The 27487-nt window shown below is 41.2% G+C and overlaps 1 protein-coding gene across 11 annotated transcripts; it reads left to right on the top strand.

Moving 5' to 3' along the window:
- The first annotated feature begins 318 nt into the window (after positions 1-318).
- Positions 319-26338, top strand: LOC111954338 (tumor protein D53 homolog). 11 transcript variants are annotated; one of them, XM_023973998.2, is made up of 10 exons: positions 319-472; positions 8302-8328; positions 15086-15201; positions 15852-16000; positions 20509-20610; positions 21963-21977; positions 22910-22948; positions 23934-23994; positions 24483-24538; positions 24672-26338. In XM_023973998.2, the coding sequence occupies exons 1-9, from the start codon at positions 454-456 to the stop codon at positions 24489-24491; spliced, it is 537 nt and encodes a 178-aa protein (XP_023829766.1). In that variant the 5' UTR covers positions 319-453; the 3' UTR covers positions 24492-24538; positions 24672-26338. The 11 variants fall into 11 exon arrangements, with proteins under 11 accessions (XP_023829766.1, XP_023829763.1, XP_070292082.1 ...); XM_023973991.2 differs by lacking the exon at positions 24483-24538 and having other exon boundaries at positions 323-472; XM_023973990.2 differs by lacking the exon at positions 24483-24538 and having other exon boundaries at positions 323-472; positions 24669-26338.
- Positions 26339-27487: the final 1149 nt, after the last annotated feature.

The raw sequence follows: 27487 nt of genomic DNA, 5'->3' as shown, positions 1-27487 counted from the left end.
GTTATCAAAAGCAATTTACAGGAACAATTTGGGTTACGTGCGTTGAAGGACACATCGACAGACGTTTCTTCTAGTCTGCTCGGACGATTTGAACCAGCGCCCTTTCTGTTACTAGCTCAATGCTGCTAACCGCCAGGCTACCAGCTGCTCTACACTGGTTAAAGGGTTAGGGTTAACTAAGGGTAGAGGTTAAGGTTAGGGTTTAGGGTAAGGACGTCCCAATGAGTCCAGATAGCGCTAACCTTATTTTTATGAGTCATTGGGTACACAACAATTGGTGTGTTGGACGCTCCGCCCATGGAGGCGGTACCGTAATAACTGAGAGTGAAGGAAATCGTGTAAAGACTGGCATCTGACAGCGCAGCAGTAAGCAACTATATCTACGTCCAACACGTTGTTTGCTAGAACTATTTATATTTACTTGAAGTAGCCAACTGCTTCAGATTGTTTCGAATGGAGACCAGACAACAGGGTGAGTGAGAATTCCATCTCTCTAAAATTATAGAATAATATGTTGCACATAGTGGCTTTTTGTTGTTGCATTTATTCAACTGGGTAACTAGTACTTAGCCAACTGTTTGTTACCTACAATTAGCAGAGATGAACGAAAACTATTGTTAGTGTATTCATATTTGATATAGACTTAGTTAACCTTAATGCATATATTAGTAACCGTAATAAGCAGTTGACCTTGTATATGGGATGATGGTCTTGATAGATGCGTCATAACTTTTAATAAATTCTTCCTCAAAAGGCAAACATTTTATCAACAGAATAGCCATTCGTGACCAGTTATCACATGACGCATCTAGGCTGCCTAATGGAGCACGTGGTTAACTTTTCCATTTCTGTCCGGTGTGCAACATCATGTTGCAACATGGTAACAAAATATCAAGTTAATGTGGATGTAATATTGTTCTGTCCCTCTATTAGGTTCAAATTCATTTTGCAAACCATATGACTGGCTCAAGGGCAAGGCCACTATTTCCCCTCCCCACATGACCATCTGACCAAATAATTGAAACCTTGTGATAGGTATTTGGTTTGGAGAGGGTTTCTTTGTARTTGGCCCTATCTTCCAAATAGCAAGATGACTGTCATATCTTGTTCCCACTAGATTAGGTTACCAGTTGAATACTGGATATTATAATTAACTTTCTGGTTCAAACAAGGTCTAGGCATTGGTTTTTATCAACCTCTGGTTATCAGTCAGTCTGTAATGCAGGGGTTTTCAACCGGAGTTCCACAGTCCGTGGAGGTACTGCAGTGTGTGTGCGAACATATATAAAGAAAGAAAAGTGTTTCCCCCTCAATGTTTTTATTAAAATCACTAGCAACAACAGAATATTCTTTTTTTGACTACATACCTACAGTACAATAGAAAAGAGGAGAATATCTTATTTCTAATGATGTCAATGTTAATTCTCAACTCCAAATATTGAGCAAATTACACTACTTGGAGCTAATTACACTCACTGGAGTATCTGACATAAGCTTAGAAAAAAGCACCCGTGAATAGATTACCAGGCTGTCGAGTGCCGATGGCAGCTAGTAAGCTTTCTTGACTGACTTGGACTTTCATTTTGCCAACCCATGGCTAACCTTTGTTTAATCAGCTAAACAGCTGCTCTTAGAGAAAATAGGCTATATTAGAGTTTACACCTCCTCTTCCAATTATAATGTGAGGAGGTCAAAATAATGAAACTATTTACCACATTCATTTTAAAATGTTGTAAGCCAGTATGAGGGTTTGCACTCAGGCTAAAAAGAAAGGTGGCCTGTGCGTAAGATAAAAATATATAAAGATAGTTCTAAAGGGACTAGCACTCAAACCATGAATAACCCAAGGAGGCCGAGATGTAAAAATAATATACTTCATTTAATCAATGCTAAAAAAAATACAAAGGGTGACAGTGCAAGGTGCAAAAAAAGTTAATAAAGAGCATACGTTTCGGCCTTATACATTCATCACTGCTGTACAAAGCATTGATTACTTGATGACAAGACGTGAACATTTTGGGGGGGTTAATGTATGATGGGAGTCCGTGGGTCACCAGTTTGCCTGGGAGGGGGTCCCTGAGCCAGAAAGGTTGAAGACCCCTGCTTTAGTGGACACTGTAACCTACATTGTACACCAATCGTGTGTGTGCCTGTGTGTGTGTGCCTGTGCGCCTGTGTGTGCGCCTGTGTGTGCGCCTGTGTGTGCGCCTGTGTGTGTGCCTGTGTGTGTGCCTGTGTGTGTGTGTGTGCCTGTGTGTGCGCCTGTGTCTGTGTGTGTAACCTACTCTTTTGTCTTGCACCCCATTCATTGGCTTATGGACATCAAATGCATCATCAGATCTGTACTCTAGTGTACTGAGCGACTTTAATGTACTGAGCGATGGTGCAGGGGTATGGGGTAAGACCTTGTAGTCTGATGAGTGGGTTATGCCCAGCAGGTTTGAGATGCAACCTGAAGGTTACATGTCTTTGTTCAGTCCCTCCTTCCCTATTATTGGTAGTATTACAGTAGTTACAGTAACTTGAGTGTGTCATCATGGGCCCACTTGTGAACAGTAAACCTGTGCAACATCAATTAACATATGTTTTATAGGCTACTGTGAATTGTAAGAGCATGTGGTGATAAATCACTGATCTGTCTTGATGATACTGCACAATTAAACCAGAAGATGGGCCTATGTGTTCTTGATATGCTTTCTTGCCCTATAATGTGGATACAGTTGAAGTCAGAAGTTTACATACACCTTAACCAAATACATTTAAACTCAGTTTTTCACAATTCCTGACATTTAATCCTAGTAAACATTCYCTGTCTTAGGTCAGTTAGGAKCMCCACTTTATTTTAAGAATGTGAAATGTCAGAATAATAGTGGAGAGAAGGATTTATTTCAGATTTTATTTCTTTCATCACATTCCCAGTGGGTCATAAGTTTACATACACTCAATTAGTATTTGGTAGCATTGCCTTTAAATTGTTTAACTTGGGTAAAATGTTTCGGGTAGCCTTCCACAGGCTTCCCACAATAAGTTGGGTGAATTTTGGCCCATTTATCCTGACAGAGCTGGTGTAACTGAGTCTGGTTTGTAGGCCTCCTTATTCGCACACGCTTTTACAGTTCTGCCCATTGTCAAGGTTGTGTGCTACTGGTACGAATCAGGTGCAGGAGAGCAGAGAGTTGTGATCAGGCGCACTTTATTTGGCAGAAGCACAAAAGACAGATGCAACTGCGTCAAAAACCTCCAGCCAATGGCAAAAGTGAATAAGCGYGAAAACACTCACAATAATGCAAATGTATGAACAATAAACATACTACGGGTCAAAACACGATAACCGGGGAACAACCAGTCTGGCGCGTAACACTAAACATTATACAATTCCACACAAAGACATGGGGGGAACAGAGGAATATATATATGCAGTGTAATTAGGGAATGTAAACCAGGTGTGCGGGAAACAAGACAAAACAAATGGAACAATGAAAAATGGAGTGGCGATGGCTAGAAGGCTGGTGACTTCGACCGCCGAATGCCGCCCGAACAAGGAGTGACACCCACACATTTTCTATAGGATTGAGGTCATGTTGCTTCAATATATCCACATAATTTTCCTGCCTCACGATGCCATCTATTTTGTGAAGTGCACCAGTCCCTCCTGCAGTAAAGCACCCCCACAACATGATGCTGCCACCCCCTTGGTTCACGGTTGGGATGGTGTTCTTCAGCTTGCAAGCCTCCCCCTTTTTCCTCCAAACATAACGATGGTCATTATGGCCAAACAGTTCTATTTTTGTTTCATCAGACCAGAGGACATTTCTCCAAAAAGTAGGATTTTTGTCCCCATATGCAGTTGCAAACCGTAGTCTGGCTTTTCTATGGCGGTTTTGGAGCAGTGGCTTCTTCCTTGCTGAGTGCCCTTTCAGGTTATTTCGATATAGGACTCGTTTTACTGTGGATATAGATACTTTTGTACCTGTTTCCTCCAGAATCTTCACAAGGTCCTTTGCTGTTGTTCTTGGAATGATTTGCACTTTTCGTACCAAAGTACATTCACCTCTAGGAGACAGAACGCATCTCCTTCCTGAGCGGTATGACGGCTGTGTGGTCCCATGGTGTTTATACTCGCGTACTATTGTTTGTACAGATGAACGTGGTACCTTCAGGCGTTTGGAAATTGCTCACAAGGATGAACCAGACTTGTGGAGGTAATTTTTATGAGGTCTTGGCTGATTTATTTAGATTTTCCCATGATGTCAAGCAAAGAGGCACTGAGTTTGAAGGTAGGCCATGAAATACATCCACAGGTACACCTCCAATCGATTCAAATGATGTCAATTAGCCTATCAGAAGCTTCTAAAGCCATGGCATAATTTTCTGGAATTTTCCATGCTGTTTAAAGGCACAGTCAACTTCGTGTATGTAAACTTCTGACCCACTGGAATTGTGATACAGTGAAATAATCTGTCTGTAAACAATTGTTGGCGAAATTACTTGTGTCATGCTCAGAATAGATGTCCTAACCGACTTGCCAAAACTATAGTTTGTTAACAAGAAATTTGTGGAGTGGTTCAGATAGTCCCAGTTTGAGAATGTTTGACACGCGTAACAAAAACAGCATTTACGGAGGTATCGACTAACGCTAATGTAAAGTAAAAAAGTAACCCCTTTACTCTACTAGTGTAACCTATGATTGCTTGAAGTTTTATCTGATTTTAGGAACAGTACTCGAATGGTTGAAAAAACTAGTTTTAATGACTCCAACCTAAGTCTGTAAACATCCAACTTCAACTGTAGATAGCAAGATTTATCTTTTGGAATACTAAAGTTCTCTAGCATGTTATGTTTGAGCTGATTGAAATTTCTAAATGTTCTCTCGGTACGTATACAGCCTAAAAGGATCTGTACGTGAATTGCCTAACCAGGGTCACCTTCATCAGGCAAACAATGAAACACCTATGTAATCTATGTATGTGTCAAAAATGTTCAGATGTTTGTTATACAGCATTTTTTCTCTGGTTATGAACATGTTATATCCATAGGCTGTATGTTTAGAACATGTGACCTCCTTGGACAAAGTAGTCTAGGCCTATACACTGAGAGTACAAAACATTAGGAACACCTGACCTTCCTAATATTGACTTGCATGCCCTTTTACCCTCAGAACAACCTCAATTCGTTGGGGCATGTACTCTGCAAGGTGTGTGTGTGTGTGTGTGTGTGTGTGGTTTGTTTGTTTGTTTGTGTTCCACAGGGATGCTGCCCATGTTGACTCCAATGCTTCCCAAAGTTGTGTCAAGTTGGCAGGAAGTCCTTTGTGTGGTGAACCATTCTTGATACACACGGGAAACTGTTGAGCGTGAAAACTCCAGCAGCGTTGCAGTTCTTGACACACTCAAACTAGAGAACGACCGATATGGATTTTGTTTAGGGCCGAAACCAATTTGTTTTGGGGGGGTCAAGGAAGCCAATATTTTAGGCCGATATTCAATATCATTAGACAGCCATGTATGCATTAATGCATAATCTTTAAACTAAAACAATACAGTTGACTTTGTTGTTATGTAGTTAAATTGGAAAAAACAATGGTAATAGTRCAATGCATTTGGAATATATTCAGACCCCTTGACCTTTTCCACATTTTGTTATGATACAGCCTTGCTCTAAAATTAATTACATTGATGAAAAACCAGTCTACAAACAATACCCCATAATGACAATGTGAAAACAGGTTTTTGTAAATTTGCACAAATTTATAAAAAATACAAAAATGGATGAGACTTGAAATTGAGCTCAGGTGCATTCTGTTTTCATTGATCATCCTTGAGATGTTTCTACAACTTGATTGGAGTCCACCGATTTGGAAAGGCACACACCTGTCTATATAAGGTCCCACATTTGACATTGCATGTCAGAGCAAAAACAAAGCCATGAGGTTGAAGGAATTGTCTGTAAAGCTCCAAGGATTGTGTTGAGGCACAGATCTGGGGAAGGTTATCAAAAAATGTCTGCAGCATTGAAGGTCCGCAAGAACACATTGGTCTCTTCCTAGAGCTGGCCGCCCGACCAAACTGAGCAGTCGGATGAGAAGGGCCTTGGTCAGGGAGGTGACCAAGAACCCGATGGTCACTCTGACAGAGCTCCAGAGTTCCTCTGTGGAGATGGGAGAACCTTCCAGAAGAACAACCATCTCTGCAGCACTCCACCAATCAGGCCTTTATAATAGTGGCCAGACGGAAACCACTCCTCAGTAAAAGGCACATGACAGCCCGCTTGGAGTTTGCCAAAAGTTTTTGCTTTTGTAATTATGGGGTATTGTGTGTAAATTGATAAAGGAAAAAAACGATCTAATCAATTTTAGAATAAGGCAGTAACGTAACAAAATGTGGAAATGGTAAAGGGGTCTGAATACTTTCTGAATGCACTGTAATTTGATTTGAATGGTAATTCTCTTGATAAACTGGGTTAAGACGGCATGACCAGCCTTTCAAAGCACTTCATGGCTACCAACGTTTATTTTCTACAGGTTATTTAAGATATGATGGAGAAAAAAAACATGACTGTAAATAATTCATTACAAAAATAAAGAAATTAAGAAACACTTTCAAATGAAAGGAAACTTCTTTGCAGGGAAAAAACATATTTGAATAAATGTGGRTTTTGACATTGTCATAACCAGCCATAAAATAACGCAATATATGTTACAACAGGTGAACATATATGGTTCATGACAGTGTTATGACCATGTTATGAGAAGTTGTCAGCTGTTGTGACATATTATGATATGGTTATGACCATGTCATAACGTGTTATGATGATAGGTTAAGTAAAGTGTTACCAAAAATAATGTACTTTTTACTTTTTACTCCAGACATTTTCCCTGACACCTAAAAGTACTCATTTTGAATGCTTAGCAGGACAGGAAAATGTTCCAATTCACACACTTATCAAGAGAACATCCCTGGCCCTTCTTCCTCGGAGCTGGCAGACTCACCAAACACACATGCTTAGTTTGTAAATTGTCTGTGTTGGCGTGTGCCCCTTGGCTATCCTTAAATAAACAAGACAATAGTGCCATCTGGTTTGCTTAATATAAGGAATTTGAAGTTATTTATACTTTTACCTTTGATACTTAAGTATATTTAAAAGTAGATTTTGGCTGATCTGTGGCATCTATGGTGCTACAGATGACAAACAGTCTGTTTGCCTTCTATATTGCCCTACTGATCAACAACATTTGCATAAAAGCATCACTCAAGCATGTCACACCTGTATGGAAGGACATCATATAGGCACTGCTGTTAGTTTGAGAATATAAAAKAACATCTGTTCAATGCAAATGGGTCCAACGTAACGTCATGATTTATGATCACGGATGCTTATGAAACTAGTATTTTTTTTGTCATTTTCCTTTATATGGATTTTATTTCTTTTTTTAGCTGCCAGGATGCATCTCTAAACAACTTAGCTGCCAGGACGCATCTCTAAACAACTTAGCTGCCAGGATGCATCTCTAAACAACTTAGCGCCAGGACGCATCTCTAAACAACTTAGCTGCCAGGACGCATCTCTAAACAACTTAGCTCAGGACGCATCTCTAAACAACTTAGCTACCAGGACGCATCTCTAAACAACTTAGCTGCCAGGACGCATCTCTAAACAACTCAATTGACTAGTGCAGCTATCGGTCAATAAATGGGCGAACTTGATCCTACTGCTACAGTTGGATAGACCGATGGCTGTAACTCCGCACCCTTTCACATCTCTTCATCGCTCATATTACTTGCTGCTGTTTCCTGCTGCTGTTTCCTGCTACTATGAGAACTATCTCAATGGCCATGACATTTGCTACCAAGCAATACATGTGAATAATATCTAGCAAGGAGAGCGTGGGTAGGAAAAAATATGAAACGAGGATGCACGTTAGACTAGAAAAGGCCAATATCGGACCGCTATATCGGCCTGGCCGATTCATCAGTCGTTCTCTAACTCAAACTGGTGCGCCTGTCACCTACTATCATATCCCGTTCAAAGGCACTTCAATCTTTTGTTTTGCTCATTCACCCTCTGAATGGCACACATAAACAATCCTTGTCTCAATGCTTAAAAATCCTTCTTTAATCTACACTGATTGAAGTGGATTTAACAAGTGACATCAATACGGGATCATAGCTTTCACCTGGTCAGTCTATATCATGGAAAGAGGTGATCCTAATGTTTTGTACACTTAGTGTATATCTGATCAATAATGACTAATTTCATAAAATTAACATAATCTTTCCCCCTCGTTTCTGCTACCAAATGAAGAAAGAGGACAAGGACATATCAGGACAGGTATGCTGCTTCTCTGATTATCTGACTGCCCTTCACAGGAATGTTCATGTGATGTGTCCCTTCGGACTGGAGTAATGCAGTATTACTGATTCATGTTTTAAGTCTCACTATCGTGAGTGACTGAAGGACTGCACTCACTCTCACCTCCCTCCACCAATTGGATAAAAACACCCCTGACAGTGTTAATTCACCAAATTAATTTGAGAGCAACCATTTGATGAAGTTGCAGTCAGAGGACTATCTGAAATGGCATCTTTGACTTGAGCTAGCTATCACCACTGCTTAACTCTGCTGTGGCTGAGGTGAAGGACTGTAGTAAATCTAGTTTGATAATCCCTGAGGAAAATCCCACTACTATAGCCAGGTCAGAAATGGTCTAAAACGGAAGCAAAAAGTGGAACCAATTTCCAGATAACCTCTGTTTATTTACTAACTGATCCATTTTATTTACCGTGGTTAAGAGCTATCTCATTGGTAAGGGGATTGGAGATTTATAGTAACACTTCGGGTTATGTTGGCTGCGTGCTCCGTCTGACACACTTCGTTATGGTTACAGGATTTGTTTCTTCTGTCAATACGTAATGCAGGTAATTTTACTGCATGGGTAAACTCATTGAACATTTTTTTATTTTTATTTTTATTTTTTTTATTTTTTTTTATTTTTATTTTACCGTTATTTTACCAGGTAAGTTGACTGAGAACACGTTCTCATTTGCAGCAACGACCTGGGGAATAGTTACAGGGGAGAGGAGGGGGATGAATGAGCCAATTGTAAACTGGGGATTATTAGGTGACCGTGATGGTTGAGGGCCAGATTGGGAATTTAGCCAGGACACCGGGGTTAACACCCCTACTCTTACGATAAATGCCATGGGATCTTTAATGACCTCAGAGAGTCAGGACACCCGTTTAACATCCCATCCGAAAGACGGCACCCTACACAGAGCAGTGTCCCCAATCACTGCCCTGGGGCATTGGGATCTTTGTTTAGACCAGAGGAAAGAGTGCCTCCTACTGGCCCTCCAACACCACTTCCAGCAGCACCTGGTCTCCCATCCAGGGACTGACCAGGACCAACCCTGCTTAGCTTCAGAAGCAAGCCAGCAGTGGTATGCAGGGTGGTATCAATGAGTGGTATCAACATCAATGAGTTAGCGGTGATAATAGGAGATGACAGTGCTATCGCTATCAATGTGCAAGGGTCGAGATGAGAGGGTATCAGTACATTTTCCGTGTCATCAAAATGAATCGCAACCTGTTTGTCTGCTTTGAGAGAGAGACAACCATTGTGATACCCACTGTGATACCATCCCTAATAGACAGATATTTCACCTTGGATGACAGACTTTAGCATGGCCAGAGCAGCCACAGTGTGAGAGATATGCCTTTCAGTTTGCCTATAGGTTCATATCAGGTTGATTGATTCTGTGTGAACAACACTGGGCTAGCTGTCAATACTACAGAATCTGTGGTGTGGAGAAGGTTGTACAGCAAAACAATGATGACTTTGAGAACCTAGCATGTGAAAAGGAGAGAGTGTATTTCTACAGCTCTGGCCTCTGCTGCTGAATATGATTAGTGTGAGTTAAGTGAGGATGAGTTGTCATGCCACAGACTACCTTCAGACCTGCTGACCTGAACTGGGAATGTGACAATGACGTGTTCAGATGCGGAACATCCGAAATAGACTCCAAAATCAGGATGAGTACACAAGGACAGATAACCTTTTAGAGTTTATGTAGTATTACAGAACCCTGACTGATTGTGATTGGTTTGATTTGATCGTACGTACATATCCCAACCAGAAGCCATCGATTACAGGCAACATCCACACTGATCTAAAAGCTAGAGCTGCCGCTTTCAAGGAGTGGGACACTAATCTGGACGCTTATAAGAAATCCCACTACGAACTCTGATGAGCCATCAAACAATCAAAACGTCAATAAAGGACTAAGATCTACTCCTCCTATGCTGGCTGTGATGCTTGTCGGATGTGGCAGGGCTTGCAAACTATCATGGAATGCAAAGGGAAAGCTGTCCAGTGATGTGAGACTACCAGAAGAGTCAAACGCCTTCTATGCTCATTTCGAGGCAAGTAACACTGAACCATGCATGAGAGCACCAGCTGTTACGGACGACCGTGTGATCTCGCTCTCTGTAGCCGATGTGGGTAAGACCTTTAAACAGGTACACATTCACAAGGTCGCAGGGCCAGGCGGATTACCATGATGTGTACTCAGAGCATGCGCTGTCCAGCTGGCAAGTATCTTCACTGACATTTTCAACCTCTCCCTGACCCAGTCTGTAATACCTAAATGTTTCAAGAAGACCACCATAGTCCCTTTGCCCAAGAATGCCAAGGTAACCTGTCTAAATGACTATCGCCCCATAGCACTCACATCTGTGGCCATGAAATGCTTTGAAAGGGTGTTGATTTGAGTCATGACCAGCATCATCCCAAATAAACCACTATTTACTAGTTAACAAAAAATAATGTATGTCATATAAAATATATTCACCCCACCCAGTATTGTAATCAAAACTTACCAGAAAATATGTGGTCCTTGGCTCAGACTTTGTAGTAGTGTGGGCTGAATAGCATCTCATTAGTGTGCAACATCTTGAGAATCAGCTGTACATGTGATGGAAGAGTGCACTGCACATGGGATGGAAGAATACACTGTGCATGCAGAGGGTTGCAATTCCATTGAATTGGGGATAGTTTAACCAAAATGTGCCACAAGACCTAGAATTGCCTTGTGTATCCCACAACAAAGGTTCACTGTTATAAGCTAACTTTTTGGATGAATTTAAGCTAAATTCCGAAAATTCCCGGGCTTATCTTCACATGGAAAAGTTCCCGTAAAAATTCTGGAAATTTACCCGGAAAGTTTCTGACCCTTTGCAACCCTATCCCTACCTATATGTACATATCTACCTCAATTACTTGTTCCCCAGCATATCGAATTTGTACTGGTACCCTGTGTATATAGCCAAGTTATCATTACTCATTGTGTATTTATTCCTCATGTTATTTAAAAAAAATTAAGAATATCTCTTCATTATTGGGAAGTAAGTAAGCATTTCACAGTTAGTCTAACTTGTTGTTTACAAAGTATGTGACAAATAACATTTGAGTCTCCAGACTTGAACCCAATTGAAAACTTGTGGTTTGAGTTGAAGAGGGCAGTCCATTAGTGGAGACAAAGGATATCAAGGATCTGGAAAGATTCTGTATGGAGGAATGGTCAAATGGTCTATTCCTCAAATGTGTTTTCCAATCTCAGTGCCGTTGTCCTGGCAAGGGGAGGGTGCACAAAGTATTGAAAACAAGGGTGCCAATAATTTTGACAACCATTCTTTTGTAGAAAAATTAATTATTACTTGATAAACAAAATCTCTTTCTCTGAGTAATTGTATTAGTATAAGAGAATACAATTTTTCTTCATACAATATAGCTGAGTATTTGAATTATTTATTTTATAGTCTTTGTTCATCTCTATCAAGGGTGCCAATAATTTTGGCAGTGACTGGTTCTCTGTTAAATCAGACTGAGGCAGGGATGGGGTGAGGTTTAGAGCTGTGTGGTGCAACAGCAATGTGATATTCAGATGACAGGCTGCCAGGGTGTCAAGAGGAAAGTCAGAGTCCATCGACTCCAATGACATTCGGGCTGCATGGTTTCCTGTTGTTTTTGTGTTCTTTCATATTGATTTCCATATTGATTATTTAAGGAACATGAGAAAATGTTAATGTATCTACAGCAGGGACCTCATTCAGGGCCTCAGGAACAATGCTAATGGACGCAGAACCTCACACCGGCAACACAAACACAAGACCTCTAAATTGTCAGATTTAAATTGAGTGAGCCCAGTGTTGACAGATTGACATGTCTTAATGACAACAAAAGGATTTAATGAATAGGATAATGATTAGGTTTGCACGTCTACATGGCAAGTTGCTAAGCAACATATCCCTACCGGGGGCCTACCCTTTCACAGTGAAAAGATAGAAACCGCTGTTCAAAGTAAACTGAATCCTTTCCCATTTGAGATGAGCAAACTGTCAGTAGAAAACTAATGAGGTAAATCGAATGACCATACAATGCTGAGTTTGGTTATATTGTACTCTGAAATATATTGACTATTACAAGCACTGAAGCAAGGCAAAATGACAGAGCTGAAGAGTGATTCACAAGGAGAGCTGCAGTTCATAATGTGGAAGGCTACATGAAAAGGCTCCAAATAAAGGGAACGGCTCCAAAGGCTTCTGATGAGAAAGTATTGGGCTCTGTTCCCCAGCACAGCCTTCCTTTCTGTTATTGGGTTATGTGGCCAAACTGCATCACAAGCTCTGTGCCATGCCACCATTCATCTGCAGATGTAATGAGAAGCCAGGCCTCAAAGACGTGACGCCTGTTTGTTAGTTGTCTTTATCTGGACAAAAACATCCGCTAGCTAGCTTCGTCTTAGGAAACTTCGCTGCTCAATAACATCCCTTAAGTTTCGCTGCTCAATAACATCCCTTAAGTTTCGCTGCTCAATAACATCCCTTAAGTTTCGCTGCTCAATAACATCCCTTAAGTTTCGCTGCTCAATAACATCCCTTAAGTTTCGCTGCTCAATAACATCCCTTAAGTTTCGCTGCTCAATAACATCCCTTAAGTTTCGCTGCTCAATAACATCCCTTAAGTTTAGATGTCACAGTTATGTCCTGGCTCAGAGCTTTTCAACCTTGGGATTAGTGTAGGTTGGGATTTCTATTCAGTTTACATTGTCAGGTGTATTACTGTAGGCTTGTATAGAATGTACAGCCACAGTCTCTTTACTGTACTTCTTATGCAGTTATAAGAGACTATTGGTAGTAGGGACAATTAATGACTGATCTAATCTGCAGAGAGAACACCATGTCAGGGCTTTGGCCATTACTTCATCGGTCTGTGCGTCAGTCGTTTTGAGCAGGGCTGCAGATATTGACCAGACACTCAGTGCTTCACGTACCAGGAAGTGTTATGTTGTTTGTCTGGTTTTGCTTATATTGTAACGGTAAACACACACATGCACGCACAGATGCATGCATGCACACACACACACACACACACACACACACTTATTATCATGTAATTAGATCACTATTAGGTTCCAGAAACAATTGCAATAAACAATAGATTTGTGCTCCTATTTAATTAGACACTGTTAGTCAGACCTATTGACCTTTTTTGTTTTAGTGGAACTGGATAAGAAACAACATCTAAGACGGTTAATTAAGTGATAATGTCAGAGAAACTGGTGTTGGGAGGATATATTGCTGTTCGTATAGGGCCGACAAGCTGTGCTAATATATCCTCAACACCGGCTTCAAGGGCATTATCACTTTTGTACAACAGGTTACCAACATATTCAAATAATGATTGATATATTTTCATAAAAAAACATTATTTTGATGAATTTATTCATACTATTCCATCCTTCCACGAGATATAGTCCCGACACAAATCTAAGGTTGCTTTCCAAGCCAGCTGGTTGTTTGTTCTATCGGTTCGGTTGCCAGAGGCGCGCCCCAGTCGTTGAGTCTTTTTGTTCAATATCTATGGACGCGACCCAGTCGTTCGTTCTAAATGCTATCCAACTATGCCTAACTTAGTCACATCAAACAGTGCAGCCAAAATGACAGCAAAGTAGCTGCATTTGCGTTTTAAGCAGTTTTCTAGTGGCATTTATTTGGATATATCCATAACAATGTGATAATGATACGCGATTTTGCCTGGCATAGAAAATGTACTCTCATCAGGACACTTTTGTTCAGAGCAGGCGCTAGGCAACACCACAGGTAACACAATCACTTCAAACTGAAGATGGAAAGACTGCAAACTAGCTGCATTTCGTTTTACCTGTTTTCTATTGACATTTCTTTGTATATATCCATACAAATGATGCCAGCTGATTCATGATTTCGACTGGCTGAGAAAAGCTGTCTGCCTGTCTGTCTCATCCCGACTCGTTCATTACTATGGGACATCTGGAGATCAAATTTCAATATTCAAAACCAATGATCTCCGCTGTTGAAAACCAAATGCTAGTCTAAAATAAATGGGAGATAATGTCTAGATGCTTTTTATAGTGGAGATTAAGTTTATAAATTGCCTGGCTGGGCTGATGAGACAGTGGATCGCGCAGTGAGATGGAACAGAGTAAATGGGCATTTCAACGTCATAGCTTTAGCCAGTGATAACTTTTAGAATAGACACCAGCTGGAATGCAGTTTTAACCAATTAGCATCCAGGATTAGACCCACCTAGTTGTATAAGCTCTAATAGACAACTGGTGGCCTTCTGGAACATTACAGTATCTTCTGGATAGTTTAGAGAAAAGTATCTTAGCTTTAAATGCATAAAATATAAATGGGCTTGGAAATAGAAGCTCTAGTGTAGAGTATTACGGTCACTGGATCTAACGGTGGTTGTTAAACTATTTTGGGGTCATGCTGGGTATATTGCCATTGTCTCAGTGATGCAGAGCAGTGATCTAGTTCATTCTGACTGAACTGTGGCCGTGTTACTATGGCAACAGATTTGTGGCTCTGCCTTGCTGTCGCCTACTCAGCTCTTCTAGTTAGACCATTTGACAGCAGGGTGCCTAAGTTACTAGCCATGACTTACTGTATGTGATTGTTAATGTCCACCATATGCAAGTTTGTAGTTTCCTAACCTTTGGAGAGTTGGTTTAGTTTTTAAGCCTCCATCCTTGTCTATCCCCAGGTCTGTTAGACCCAGAGCCTGTAACAGAAGTAGATGAAGAGATGGTGTCAGATGTGGACCTCAACAACACTATGACTGATGAAGAGAGGGAGGGAATATTGAGTGAACTCACAAAGGTAGTCCCTCTCATCAGCACTTTTCACTGATCTGTTTTTCAATGTTTAGCCTGGTATGTTGATCGAGTTGGATTCAAGAAAGCTCTACCTTCATTCTGTCCATCCAAATAACCGAAAGACTGCTAAAAAGTTAGTACACTTATCTATCTCACATGGGCAGACAGTGTTGGACAATGGGAGAGATATATTATCAGGAAAATAGGACCAGAAGTAGACGGCATCATGAGTTATGTAAATCCTGGCAGCTCTATCGGCAGAACTCTTTTCATATTATGATTCAGCATAATTGGGATTTGGGTTACAGTTGTTACTGCCGGTCACTGTTGTTTCCTCTGGTGTTGACCTCAGGCCAACTGGGCTCAGGCCAAATACACTGTACTGTGTTATAAGGGAGAGCCAGTGTTCTGTACTTCAGTTCCCTCAGTTTATTATTACAGCTCTATAACCAACATCTATGTAGTGCCGTTTGTAGCGTATTAGGCTTCATCACAAAACAATATTACACTTTTTGAGCATTCAAAATGAATGCTCTATAAAGCAAATAAGGTCACATATGGATACTTGAGCCTAAGGGGAAATTAGTATCCCTCTCTTACTCCATTTCTCTAATTCTCTTTTGTCTCTGTTTTTCTTTATGTTTATCCCTCTAGTTAGAGGAAGAAATCTCCACCCTGAGGCAAGTGTTGGCCTCCAAAGAGAAACACCACTCAGAGCTCAAAGCCAAACTGGGTATAACACCACTCAGTGAGTTCAAACAGAACTTCAACAAGAGCTGGTATGACATGCAGACTTCCACTGCGTAAGTACCCAACATATTTCAGTGTGTGTATTATGCTTGTGTGATGTGTCAAATATGTTGTTACAATACATTCCAATGTGCATAGAGCCAGAGGGATGGGGAGGGGGGGGATCTAAATTAGACTCCTACAGTTGCCATTTAGTGTTGCCATTTAAAGACTGTCTCAGAGTAAGTGCATAAGCTTAGCATTTGGAGAAGAAAATAGGAAAATGGCACTCGGGCCCTTAAGGTGTTTTGCTCCTGACACCAGAGATTGCCTTTATGGGCATCACAGAGTGATGTATGTATGGATCCGGTCTGTTCAGGCTCAGTGAGGTAGACATTGACAGGGAGCAAGCAGCCTATTAGTGCTGTTACATCTACAGCAGTACAGTGCTGCCTGCCAGGCTGCCTGGCCCAGGACACATCTGCCCACGGGAGCAGCCAGTCAAAACAAACAGCAGCTTCAGGCTCTCTCTGAGACACTGATCAACATCAAAACAATGTGTGCAGTTCTGACCAGGACAAACCCTGAAAGATATGTTAAGTGGACCGCTGATTTGTTTTGTAGAGCTCATATACACTAAGCGGATAAAACATTAGGAACACCTTCCTAATATTGCGTTGCACCCTCTTTTGCCCTCCGAACAGCCTCAATTCATCAGGGCATGGACTCTACAAGGTGTTGAAAGTGTTCCGCAAGGATGCTGGCCCATGTTGACTCCAATGCTTCCCACAGATGTGTCAAGTTGGCTGAATGTCCTTTGGGTGGTGGACCATTCTGGGGGAAACCCAGTAGCGTTGCAGTTCTTGGCACACTCAAACCGGTGCGCCTGGCACCTACTAACATAACCCGTTCAAAGACACTTAAATATTTTGTCTTGCTCATTCACCCTCTGAATGGCACAAATCCATGTCACAACTGTCTCAAAGCTTGAAAATCCTTCCCCCCATCTACACAGATTGAAGTCGATTTAACAGATGACATCAATAAGGGATCATAGCTTTCACCTGGATTCACCTGGTCAGTCTATATCATGGAAAGACCAGGTGTTCACTCAGTGTAGGTCAGTCCTGTATTTATAGCCATTTTGTGTGAACAGCCATACAGTCGGCCTAGATTTCATTCCTCCGACTCGGTCTGTGTGTTTCCAGAGTGGCCTTGTCTCCCTGGTTATTCAGTTACCAGAGTCACACTTTAACTAGGTGCGCAAATGAGCAGTGCCCCTCTCCAATCACTGTTACCATGGTGAGGGGGAACCGCAAGTCGCCAGGGCCAAGCAATCCGGTGGTGCTGAGGAATCATTGGCTGGACGGGAGAGGAGATTAGGGGGCCTCCACTGTGTAAATGCCACAACATATTTCCTTAATCTCCAGTCTCAACACCAACGCAAAATGGGGACAAGTGTGAAGGAGGTCAACAACTCCCTCAACGGCTGAGCTGTGTCTATTGTCAGTGTGGTTTGTTACTACAGAGATCGAAATTCAAAAGGGAAACATTGTTTCCGAGGTCGGACAGACAGACTGCAAGGCTTATATTAACCCCCGCTGTACCAAACTAAATGTTAGGCTGGAAGCAAGGACAAGTAATGTGCGAGTTGAGATAAATACAGGAGACTATTCGGACAGCAACATGAACATGATATTCTTATGGAGGCGTAGTGATAATTTTCAGATGGAACTGGTAGCAGGCATAGGTGTGTCTGTGACGGCCAGATGCGGACCTCAGATTTCCATTCAGTCTGTGTCTAATGCACTGAGTGGTAATCAGGCTCTAGGGCCTGGGGCTCTGAGAGGTTGGAAGCCAGGCAGGCAGCACATCCTGGTCTCAGACTAGACGTAACATAGTAAATCCGGGACACTCAAATTGGTATGATATGTTACTTTTGGTATGGTTATATAAGACATATGGTTACTTATGGCAAAAATGAAAGTAAGGGAAAGGGGGGGATACCTAATGCATTCAACTGAAATGTATCTTCCACATTTAACCCAACCCTTCTGAATCAGAGAGGTGCGGGGGGCTGCCTTAATCGACATCCACGTCTTCGGCGCCTGGGGAAAGGGTGGTTGGTCGGTTAATGGGTAGGCGTATAATCCGACTGTCTAGCAACCCAAAGGTTGCGAGTTTGAATCTCATCACGGACAATTTTAGCTAATTAGCAACTTTTTAACTACTTACTACTTTTGAGCTAATTTGCAACTGCTTAGCATGTTGGCTAACCCTTCCCTAACATTAACCCTTCCCCTAATCCCTTTAGCTAATCCTTTCCCTAACTCTAACCCTTTAACCTAACACCTAAACTTAACCGCTAACCCTAACCCCTAGCCTAGCTAACGTTAGCCAGTTAGCTAAAGTTGCCACCTAGCTAGAATTCGTAACAAGTCATACATTTAGCAAATTTGTAACATAGTACATTTTGCAAATTCATAACATAAGTTGGGTGATGGACATCCACAAATTATTACATACCATACGAAACGTAACATATCATACTAAATGTAGTGTCTCAGAATTTACATACAGAAAAATACGAAATGCTCTGAGACCAGGTTTGGCTTCTAGGCTGTTAGACCTAGAAAACAAAGAGGAAAATCAATGGCTTCCCTTTATAGGCCAGCACCCTAACAGTGGTATTTAAGCTGTACAAATGATCAAAGTGATGCTCTCCTCTGTTTCCCATCGATTCTGCAGCATCAATAGGGAAACAGTCTTTCTCACCAGTGCCTTGCTCAGGGAACAGTGCCTTCAGAAAATATTCAGACCCCTTGACTTTTTCCACATTTTGTTATGTTACAGCCTTATTCTAAAAATGATTAAATTGTTTTTTTCCCTCATCAATATCTAATAATGACAAAGCAAAAACAGGTTTTTAGAATTTCTTGCTAATTTATAAACTAGCAAGAAAGTACTGACCCTATAGTCAGTACTTTGTTGAAGCACCTTGGGCAGCGATAACAGCATTGAGTCTTCTTGGGTATGACGCTACAAGCTTGGCACACCTGTATTTGGGGAGTTTCTCCCATTCTTCTCTGCAGATCCTCTCAAGCTCTGTCAGGTTGGATGTAGAATGTCGCTGCACAGCTATTTCCAGGTTTCTCCAGAGATGTTTGATGGGGTTCAAGTCCGGGTTCTTGCTGGGCCACTCAAGGACATTGAGACTTGTCTCGAAGCCACTCCTGTGTTGTCTTGGCTTTGTGCTTAGGGTCGGTGTCCCGTTGGAAGGTGAACCTTCGCCCCCAGTCTGAGGTACTGAGTGTTCCGGAGCAGGTTTTCATCAATGATTTCTCTGTACTTTGCTCTGTTAATCTTTGCCTCGATCCTGACTAGTCTCCCATCCCCACAGCACGATGCTGCCACCACCATGCTTCACCGTAGGGATGGTGACCTGATTCAGGCCAAAGAGTTCAACCTTGGTTTCATCAGACCAAAGAATCTTGTTTCTTATGGTCTGAGAGTCTTTAGGTGCCTTTTGGCAAACTCCAAGCGGGCTGTTATGTGCATTTTTACTGCGGAGTGGCTTCCGTCGGGCCACTCTACCATAAAGGCCTGATTTGGTGGAGTGCTGCAGAGATGGTTGTCCTTCTGGAAGGTTCTTTCATCTCCACATAGGAACTCCAGAGCTCTGTCAGTGACCATCGGGTTCTTGGTCACCCCCTTGACTAAGGCCCTTCTTCCCTGATTGCTCAGTTTGGCCGGGCAACCAGCTCTAGGGAGAGTCTTGGTAGTTCCTAACTTTTTCCATATAAGAATGATGAAGGCCGTTGTGTTCTTGGGGACCTTCAATGCTGCAGAAATGTTTTGATACCCTTCCCCAGATCTATGCTTGGACACAGTCCTGTCTCGGAGCTCTACGGACAATTCCTTCAACGTCACGGCTTGGTTTTTGCTCTGACATGCACTGTCAACTGTGGGACCTGATAGACAGGTGTATGAATTCCAAATCATGTCCAATCAATTGTATTTACCACAGGTGGACTCCAATCAAGTTGTAGAAACATCTCAAGGATGATCAATGGAAACAGGATGCACCTGAGCTCAATTTTGAGTCTCGTAGCAAACGGTCTGAATACTTATGTAACTAAGGTATTTCTGTTTTTTATTTGCTAAAATTTAATAAAACCTATTTTCGCTTTGTCATTATGGGGTATTGTGTGTAGATTGCTGAGGAAAATGTTGCATTTAATCAATTTTAGAATAAGGCTGTATCTTAACAAAATGTGGAAAAAGTCCAGGAGTCTGAATACTTTCCAAAGGCACTGTATGTATACTATATGCAGTGAATAAAAATGTATCAAATCTGCTGTCCACAGGTAAAGGATATACCCATCGGGCATATTTGTATAGATATGATGCTGAGCTGGACTATCAGTTACACCCTGGCTCCAACTCTGACTATAAAACTAATGTGTGTGTGTAGTGAACAGTGTTCTGGACAGGGATGGGAAGAGCACAGGAGTGGCTGTCCTAAGGTATCCTGTTCTTTGTCTGTTTTGATCATCACCGTCTTGTCTTTTCATTTGGCCAGGTACAAAAAGACATCGGAGACGTTGAGCACGGCAGGTCAGAAAACGTCAGCAGCGTTCACCACACTGGGAACAGCCATCAGCAGGAAGTTTGGGGATATGAGGTACAGTGTCACTGGTGCCTATGGCAACCACACATCAAAATATTTATTATCCTATCAACTAAATCATTTTGCTACATCTTTAAGCCTACAGCTATTGAAACAGAATACAGGGGCCCTCCAGTCAGAATGACCACGCTCCCCCCTCGTCTCTGCTTCTCTGCACCCAGTCTGCCTTGTCATGTGCCCAATCCTGACTGTTGCTGGGGTTGACCCAGACAATCTGTTACAGGGGACATGTTTGCGTTGCGTAAGCCCAGAGTAAGCGGCTTTCTGCAGGCCAGATTGGATGCAGGCCGGGGTGGGTTTGGATCAGGGCTTGGGGAGCTGTGATCAGGGCTGGGAGAGCTGTGGGCTAGCCCGCAGTGACCCTCGGGGTGGCTCCTGACCACGATCGGCCCTGAAGGACTGGAGCTCTGACAGGGCATGGTGGCACAATAGAGCTCCATGGCAGGCCAGTATTCTGGCTCTACACTCAGCCACTGGGGAGCTATCGTATCATGGACAGCTGTCACTGGTAATGCAATACTCAGACTAGCCATGACGAAGGAAAAGTGTGATTTACTGTTATACCTGTCCATGTCATGTAGTGTGTGTTGTAGAGGTGTCAGTCTTTGTTTTGTTCTTTTAATATCGTCGTCATTATTGCATGATAATAACACGTAACAAAATACTTGGAATAGTGTATTTATCAACCAATGTTGTATGAAATCATGTTTAACATTAATCCAGAGAAACAAATAGACATTATTTAATGTATTCTAGCATGTTTGGCCTTGAGTTAATGTATCCCAGAAGGTATGCCCCCTAGTTTGTGTGTGTGTGTTTGTGTGTGCATGCAAATTAGTTCCTGTGTGGATTTTTCGTGTGAATTACATGTACAGTACAACACATTATTTTCACTATGTTGCCCAGTGAAATGAAAAAGTGCCCTGGCCCACTTGCATTGGGTTTGAAATATGCTAAAAGTATTATTTAGCTAGGAGGTACCAGACAGAGCAAGGTATGTTGCCTGTGGTGATACTTGCTGCTGGCTTTACTCGGCACTACAGACTGCAGATTTAAAAATAATAGTTGCAACCCAAACATTTGCATTCTATTTCATAATGTAGGCCTACAGTACAGCATACAGTATGGCATTGCCATAGCTTGGATGATTGATTGGTTAACTGTGTGTTTGAAGTGTGTGTGGACTGGATCTTTATGTGGCTTTTCTTGAAAAGAAGATTAATTAAACTTTTTGCTGTATTTCTGAAATTAAGTCACAATGTACAGTAGAAGTGGGGCACTTGATACTGTCATTCAAATGTCTTGAAATATGTTTTTTTTTTTCATCTCTTTCTACGCATCAAAAGATCAAATTCACTTGGGTAAGATATTGTGTTTCAGTGTTATCTCAGTAGTCTTATACTTCTGATATGCTGTATGTCTTTGCTATGACTGCACTGAAACTAGTCAAAAGACCAACTAAGATGGTTGCCATTTACTTACTTAAATATGAGCGTAATTAGGATGATGACTACCAACTGAATGGGATAATTTCCAGGATTCCATTGATTTGATTGAGACAATTCCAGTGCAGTCACATAATACTGAATACGCCAACTCCTCAGATCTGTAGCAAACTGACCAGTAGGCATGCACGACTTAGTGTTGTGGACCATAGCATGTTTTATTTGAGGGTAGTCCAATATGGTTACAGTTGAGTTTATTTTTCTTTCTCTTTTGTACAATTACCATTACTAGTTCTCTAGAAGTTGTTAGTCATATAAATATGGATAAGTCATTACTTTAGATTATACTGCATGACTAAGTCGTCTAAGAACAGTGTTGAGTAGGGAACTACATGTAGTTCAACTATTAATTTAACTACATAMATGTTTTGCAGTAGGTTTGTGGTAGTTTAACTGAATTCAAATAGTGTTTTCAGTAGTAAATAACGTTTTTACCATGTAGCGGTGTAAGTAACTACTGGAACTACACTACTTTTTTGGCTAAAATAAAATATGGTTGAAGTAGGCAATACTTAGCTTTCCCAACACTGTCTAAGAACATATATCATATTACAGTATATAAGCTATTATATTTCTCTATAATATTTCAATCTAAGAATTGTATGTTTCTTTTAGGCAATCGGATGATGGGTAAATCTCTATTATAGAAATGTCTAGAAAAGTTGCCGTACTGTAGACTAGTGTGTGTGTGTGTGTGTGTGTGTGTGTGCTCTGTGATTTCTGCTTTCTGTAAATCCATGTTAATGATTTAACTCCTCTCTTACCTGGGTCATGCTCTCTGGGGACAGCTACTCTATCCGCCACTCAATGAGCATGCCCGCTTTGAGGTAATTGTGTGTAGTGATAGAGTTAGTACTCCACTAGATCCCCATCCTTAGCCACCCAGTCATTCTTGTTGTCTTAAGGCTGAATGTTTGTAAGCATTATGATGAGGAGAATTGGTATTGTTTCAGAATTTACTGGTAAACATAACCCTGGTCTATTTACTGCAGCAGTCATCAGGACAAGATAGCTAGAAATGTATTTATCTGACCTGTTTATTAAAAGAGAAATGTGTGAAAATACAGCAATCATAGAAATCCTAACACTAGAAAAAGCAACCTTTCAATTACACTGAGCATACAGGTCTTCTCACAGTGTTGTGTTGATAGAGAGGACTGTAAGTGCAGGCAGCTTTAGTATAGAGAGGACTGTAAGTGCAGGCAGCTTTAGTATAGAGAGGACTGTAAGTGCAGCAGCGTAGTATAGAGAGACTGTAAGTGCAGGCCAGCTTTAGTATAGAGAGGACTGTAAGTGCAGGCAGCTTTAGTATAGAGAGACTGTAAGTGCAGGCAGCTTTAGTATAGAGAGGACTGTAAGTGCAGGCCAGCTTTAGTATAGAGAGGACTGTAAGTGCAGGCAGCTTTAGTATAGAGAGGACTGTAAGTGCAGGCAGCTTTAGTATAGAGAGGACTAAGTGCAGGCAGCTTTAGTATAGAGAGGATTGTAAGTGCAGGCAGCTTTAGTATAGAGAGGATTGTAAGTGCAGGCAGCTTTAGTATAGAGAGGACTGTAAGTGCAGGCGGCTTTAGTATAGAGAGGACTGTAAGTGCAGGCGGCTTTAGTATAGAGAGGACTGTAAGTGCTGGCAGCTTTAGTATAGAGAGGACTGTAAGTGCTGGCAGCTTTAGTTAAACTGTACACAACAGTAAAGGTACAGTATGGTGGCTGGCTTCAACCGTTGAGCAGTTCTGCTTCATGGTGACTCAGATACATGTTGTATACAAAAATTGTAGTATTGTGGAAAACTGATCTGACTAATCATCCCATTAGGAACTCGCCCAGTTTCAAGTCCTTCGAGGAGAAGGTTGAATGCACCGTTTCCAACATAAAGGTAATGTGAAACATTACACATGTTGCTGTCAGAGCAATGACGGAGAGCTATGAGAGATTTATTTACGTAATGTTGAAGTAAGTTAGGCCGGGATTCAATCCGATTGCGGATTTGGACAATGCCCCATTTTAAAGGTAATTTTCCAATTTGAGATATGCAGCATTTTTTAAGAATGTGTCCCTCCCGAATGCAGGAACATTGCCTTTAAAATGTGCATTGCGGACAAAGCATGATCGGATTGAATCCTGACCTAAGTAAAGTCAACATAAGTGAGTAAACATTATGGGCCTGAACAGTATTCAGGTCTGTCTTGTTGACTCCTTTCTTTTAAAGCTTCACTTCCTCTAGTTTAGGTATTCCATAGGGCGGCGCACAATTGGTCCAGGTTTGGCCGGTGTAGGCCGTCATTGTAAATAAGAATTTGTTCTTAACTGACTTGCCTAGTTAAATAAAACATTTTTTTTTTTTAATCCTGTCTATTTTTACAGCTCAACTAATTGAAGTTAAACACTACTCTCTGGAGAACAATCGCTCCACTTTGAATGTGAGCATTTAGAGCCTAATGTTGTCATCAGCAGGGTTGTTAGAACACCAGAGAAATGTCACAGATTCTTCTAGGTTTTAACATTTTGGTTTGTTTTTGTGTTTTTGCCTCTGCATTTTTGTTTTTGGAGCAGACCAAGGTGGGAAGCCAAGGGGGTGGAGGGAGTTTTGAGGAGGTGTTGTCTTCAGCCGCCCACGCCAGTGCCCAAGAAACCCCCAGCAACAACATGCCCGAGAGCAGTGATCATGAGAGGACCTGCTAGACCAGTCTGAACCACTCAACTACCTCCCTAGACCAGGATTAGCACTCTACTGCCCCTTACTGGTCCAGAGGCCACATTACATTACCTGATGTGGAGTGCATGACATAGGCCTATCTACCCAAAGCCCCATCAAGTACCAACACAAATGTGTATTATCTACCTGCTACTTAGCTTTATATGCGTTTCCATACAACATCAAAAAGAAAGATTGTGATACTGTAAAGTACTCCTGTCCTTGATATTTCATTTCTATGATTACATCTATTAGCTTTTTGTATTAAAATGAGTCTGTCCCGTTTATATCAAATGTATTTGAAAAACAAAAAATAGTGACACATTTCTTCCCAATACTAAAATTACTGACTTAAAAAAATATATATTGTATTATCATTAGGACATAGGGCTCTATTCAATCCATATTGTGGAAGTCCAGTGTTACAGCGTGATACATTTTAAAGGCAATGTTCCTGCATTCACGGTAAACGCTGCATATGTTAGCTCAATCGGAAAATGTACCTTTTACATTTCTATTGTGMAATCTGTACGGCTTCAGCAATACACATTGAATAGAGCCCCTACTTTCCAAGAGTGGACAGTCATATAACACTATTGGGGGGAGGGAGTTGTATTTGGTACTTATACTTGAAATTGCATGTGCTGGGTTTGTAGGCCAATACTGCACTGTTAATGGGGACCAAGATAAGGCCTTGCGCTGGAATCTACTGAATACACTGTCACACCTTTGAATCATACTAATATCTCCTTTATTCCAACCGTGCACTGTTTGCACATTAGCCTTGATAGGTGGCAGAATGACCATCCAGTGTATGTATATGATACACAGTTTATGCTTATTATAGGTCACAGCTGTCAAGCGGTGTAGATGCTTTGACACCCTGTGGGATTAAAAGTTTATTTTTTAAATGTGTTTATTTCTGGTTATTACTGCTAATCTTCAATAATGGACCATACAGCTGTTTTTTTTCTATTTACATAATTAACACTTTCTCCTTGTGTTTATTATTCAAATCGTTTTTATTGGTTTTTAACTTAACTGTGACGTTTCTTAGACATTCAGGTGGTAGATGTTTTCAGACATTTACTGATTTTAGGCCTAGATTCAATCAGATCAAGTGTTAACCGGCAATAGCTGACACCCGCATAGACTGATGTTTTGGCGGTGTCACAAAGCCAAACCTGTCCCACTTGCGTTTGAATTTCAGAATTAGAAAGTGTAAGCTAAATAGGAATAAAGTCGCTCAAATTGAAAATCATTCAAACAAAATAGAGGATTTCTATCAACCTAAATGACATGTACTGTAGATAACATCTCGCATTCCAGTGTTCGAATTTGTAAACAAGGCTGCATTGGTTTTCTCTTAATGCGACGCCATGCATGTCCACTGTAGGTATAATGCCAGGAGCCGCCTGTGGATTTGACCCGCTCTAACAGTTCCACATCTATCACTGCCGAAAAAACTGCTATGTGAATATACTGTGTTTTCTGCAGTATCATTAAATACTTTTTTGCAAACCAACCTAAAGGTCTAGTGTCGTGTGTCACTCTTATAACATGWTATTACATTGAAATATATACTATATGTTAAATGTGGTACTAATCTAATCAAACACTCAAGCACACATACATTGTATTAAAACAGCCCAAACACATTTTTAAATGTGCTGTAATTGACAAACAGCTTCCCATTGCCTCAAGCATTTACGCTAATGCCTTTCTAGAGAACGTGGCATGAGGTGTTTGCAGTTTCTATTGATTGGAACGAGTAGGCCTATTGGAATTAATGCCCAAAAATGTTTTTACTAAAGACTCACAGTTTAAGAGGTACATCAAACAAAAAATAAATACAAACGTGCATCTTCTGGTACGTTACGGGAATCATACAGGTGAAGTATGTGCACATTCAGAAACGTTCATTAAAAACAAATGACTCAAAATCTTGCCCAACTTCTATGTAGAATAAAATGAGCAATTTGGGAGTAAAACAGGGCACACGTTTTGTTTTCAACGATAGCCCAGCTTTTACTTCATTATTCCACAGCTCCCGAACCAGAAATCCTGCCATGTCCTGTGAGGATCAGTTAGAACAGTGGCTACCACAACATTATGGACACATGCTGAGTGTAGCATCATTCAGTGGAAATGTTGAAGTCACAAGGAGGAAGGAGCCTGTTCTTGTTCTCTGAGCTAGACAATCCACCACCTCCAGCTGCCATGTGGAGGGARAGAATGTGAAAGAAACAAACATTTTACACCACCTTTACATAGCCCATAGAGGCGATTATCAGCCCTCATTACCAAGTTAAAGGAGAGATAGTACCTACCTTGTGTGGAATCAATGAACTAATGTAGCCTGCCTGGTTTCTCCTCCAGCTCCTTGTACTCATCGGCCGGCAGAATCCTCTCTAGCAGATCAAACTCTTTCACCAGTTTAGCCTCAGCGCTCGACTGGCTCTCGTACTCCTGGGGACACAGTGTGGGAGGAGTGTGAGCAGTGATTCAATTAAGCTGGAGCCTCTTTTTTTATTTTTTTACTTTCAGTTGCCCAATAAGTTTAATAAATTGCAACATATTTTTAAAGTCTTCTGAGTTTATGTGGGCGGCCATTGGTGTTTAGTCGAACTGGTAGTAAATAAAAGCCTGTCCAGAAATGTGTGTAACGCTCAAA

The sequence above is a fragment of the Salvelinus sp. IW2-2015 genome, linkage group LG28 (genome assembly GCF_002910315.2).
Source record: "Salvelinus sp. IW2-2015 linkage group LG28, ASM291031v2, whole genome shotgun sequence".
In the NCBI taxonomy this organism is placed as follows: Eukaryota; Metazoa; Chordata; class Actinopteri; order Salmoniformes; family Salmonidae; genus Salvelinus; species Salvelinus sp. IW2-2015.
This window is presented reverse-complemented; position numbering and strand designations above follow the sequence as displayed.

Excerpts from the sequence above, each read along its gene's own strand:
- LOC111954338 (XM_023973990.2), top strand. Across the intron at positions 15,202-15,851 it reads TATTGAGTGAACTCACAAAG|TTAGAGGAAGAAATCTCCAC; the intron begins GTAGTCCCTCTC and ends TTATCCCTCTAG. Across the intron at positions 23,995-24,668 it reads GCACCGTTTCCAACATAAAG|CAGACCAAGGTGGGAAGCCA; the intron begins GTAATGTGAAAC and ends TTGTTTTTGGAG.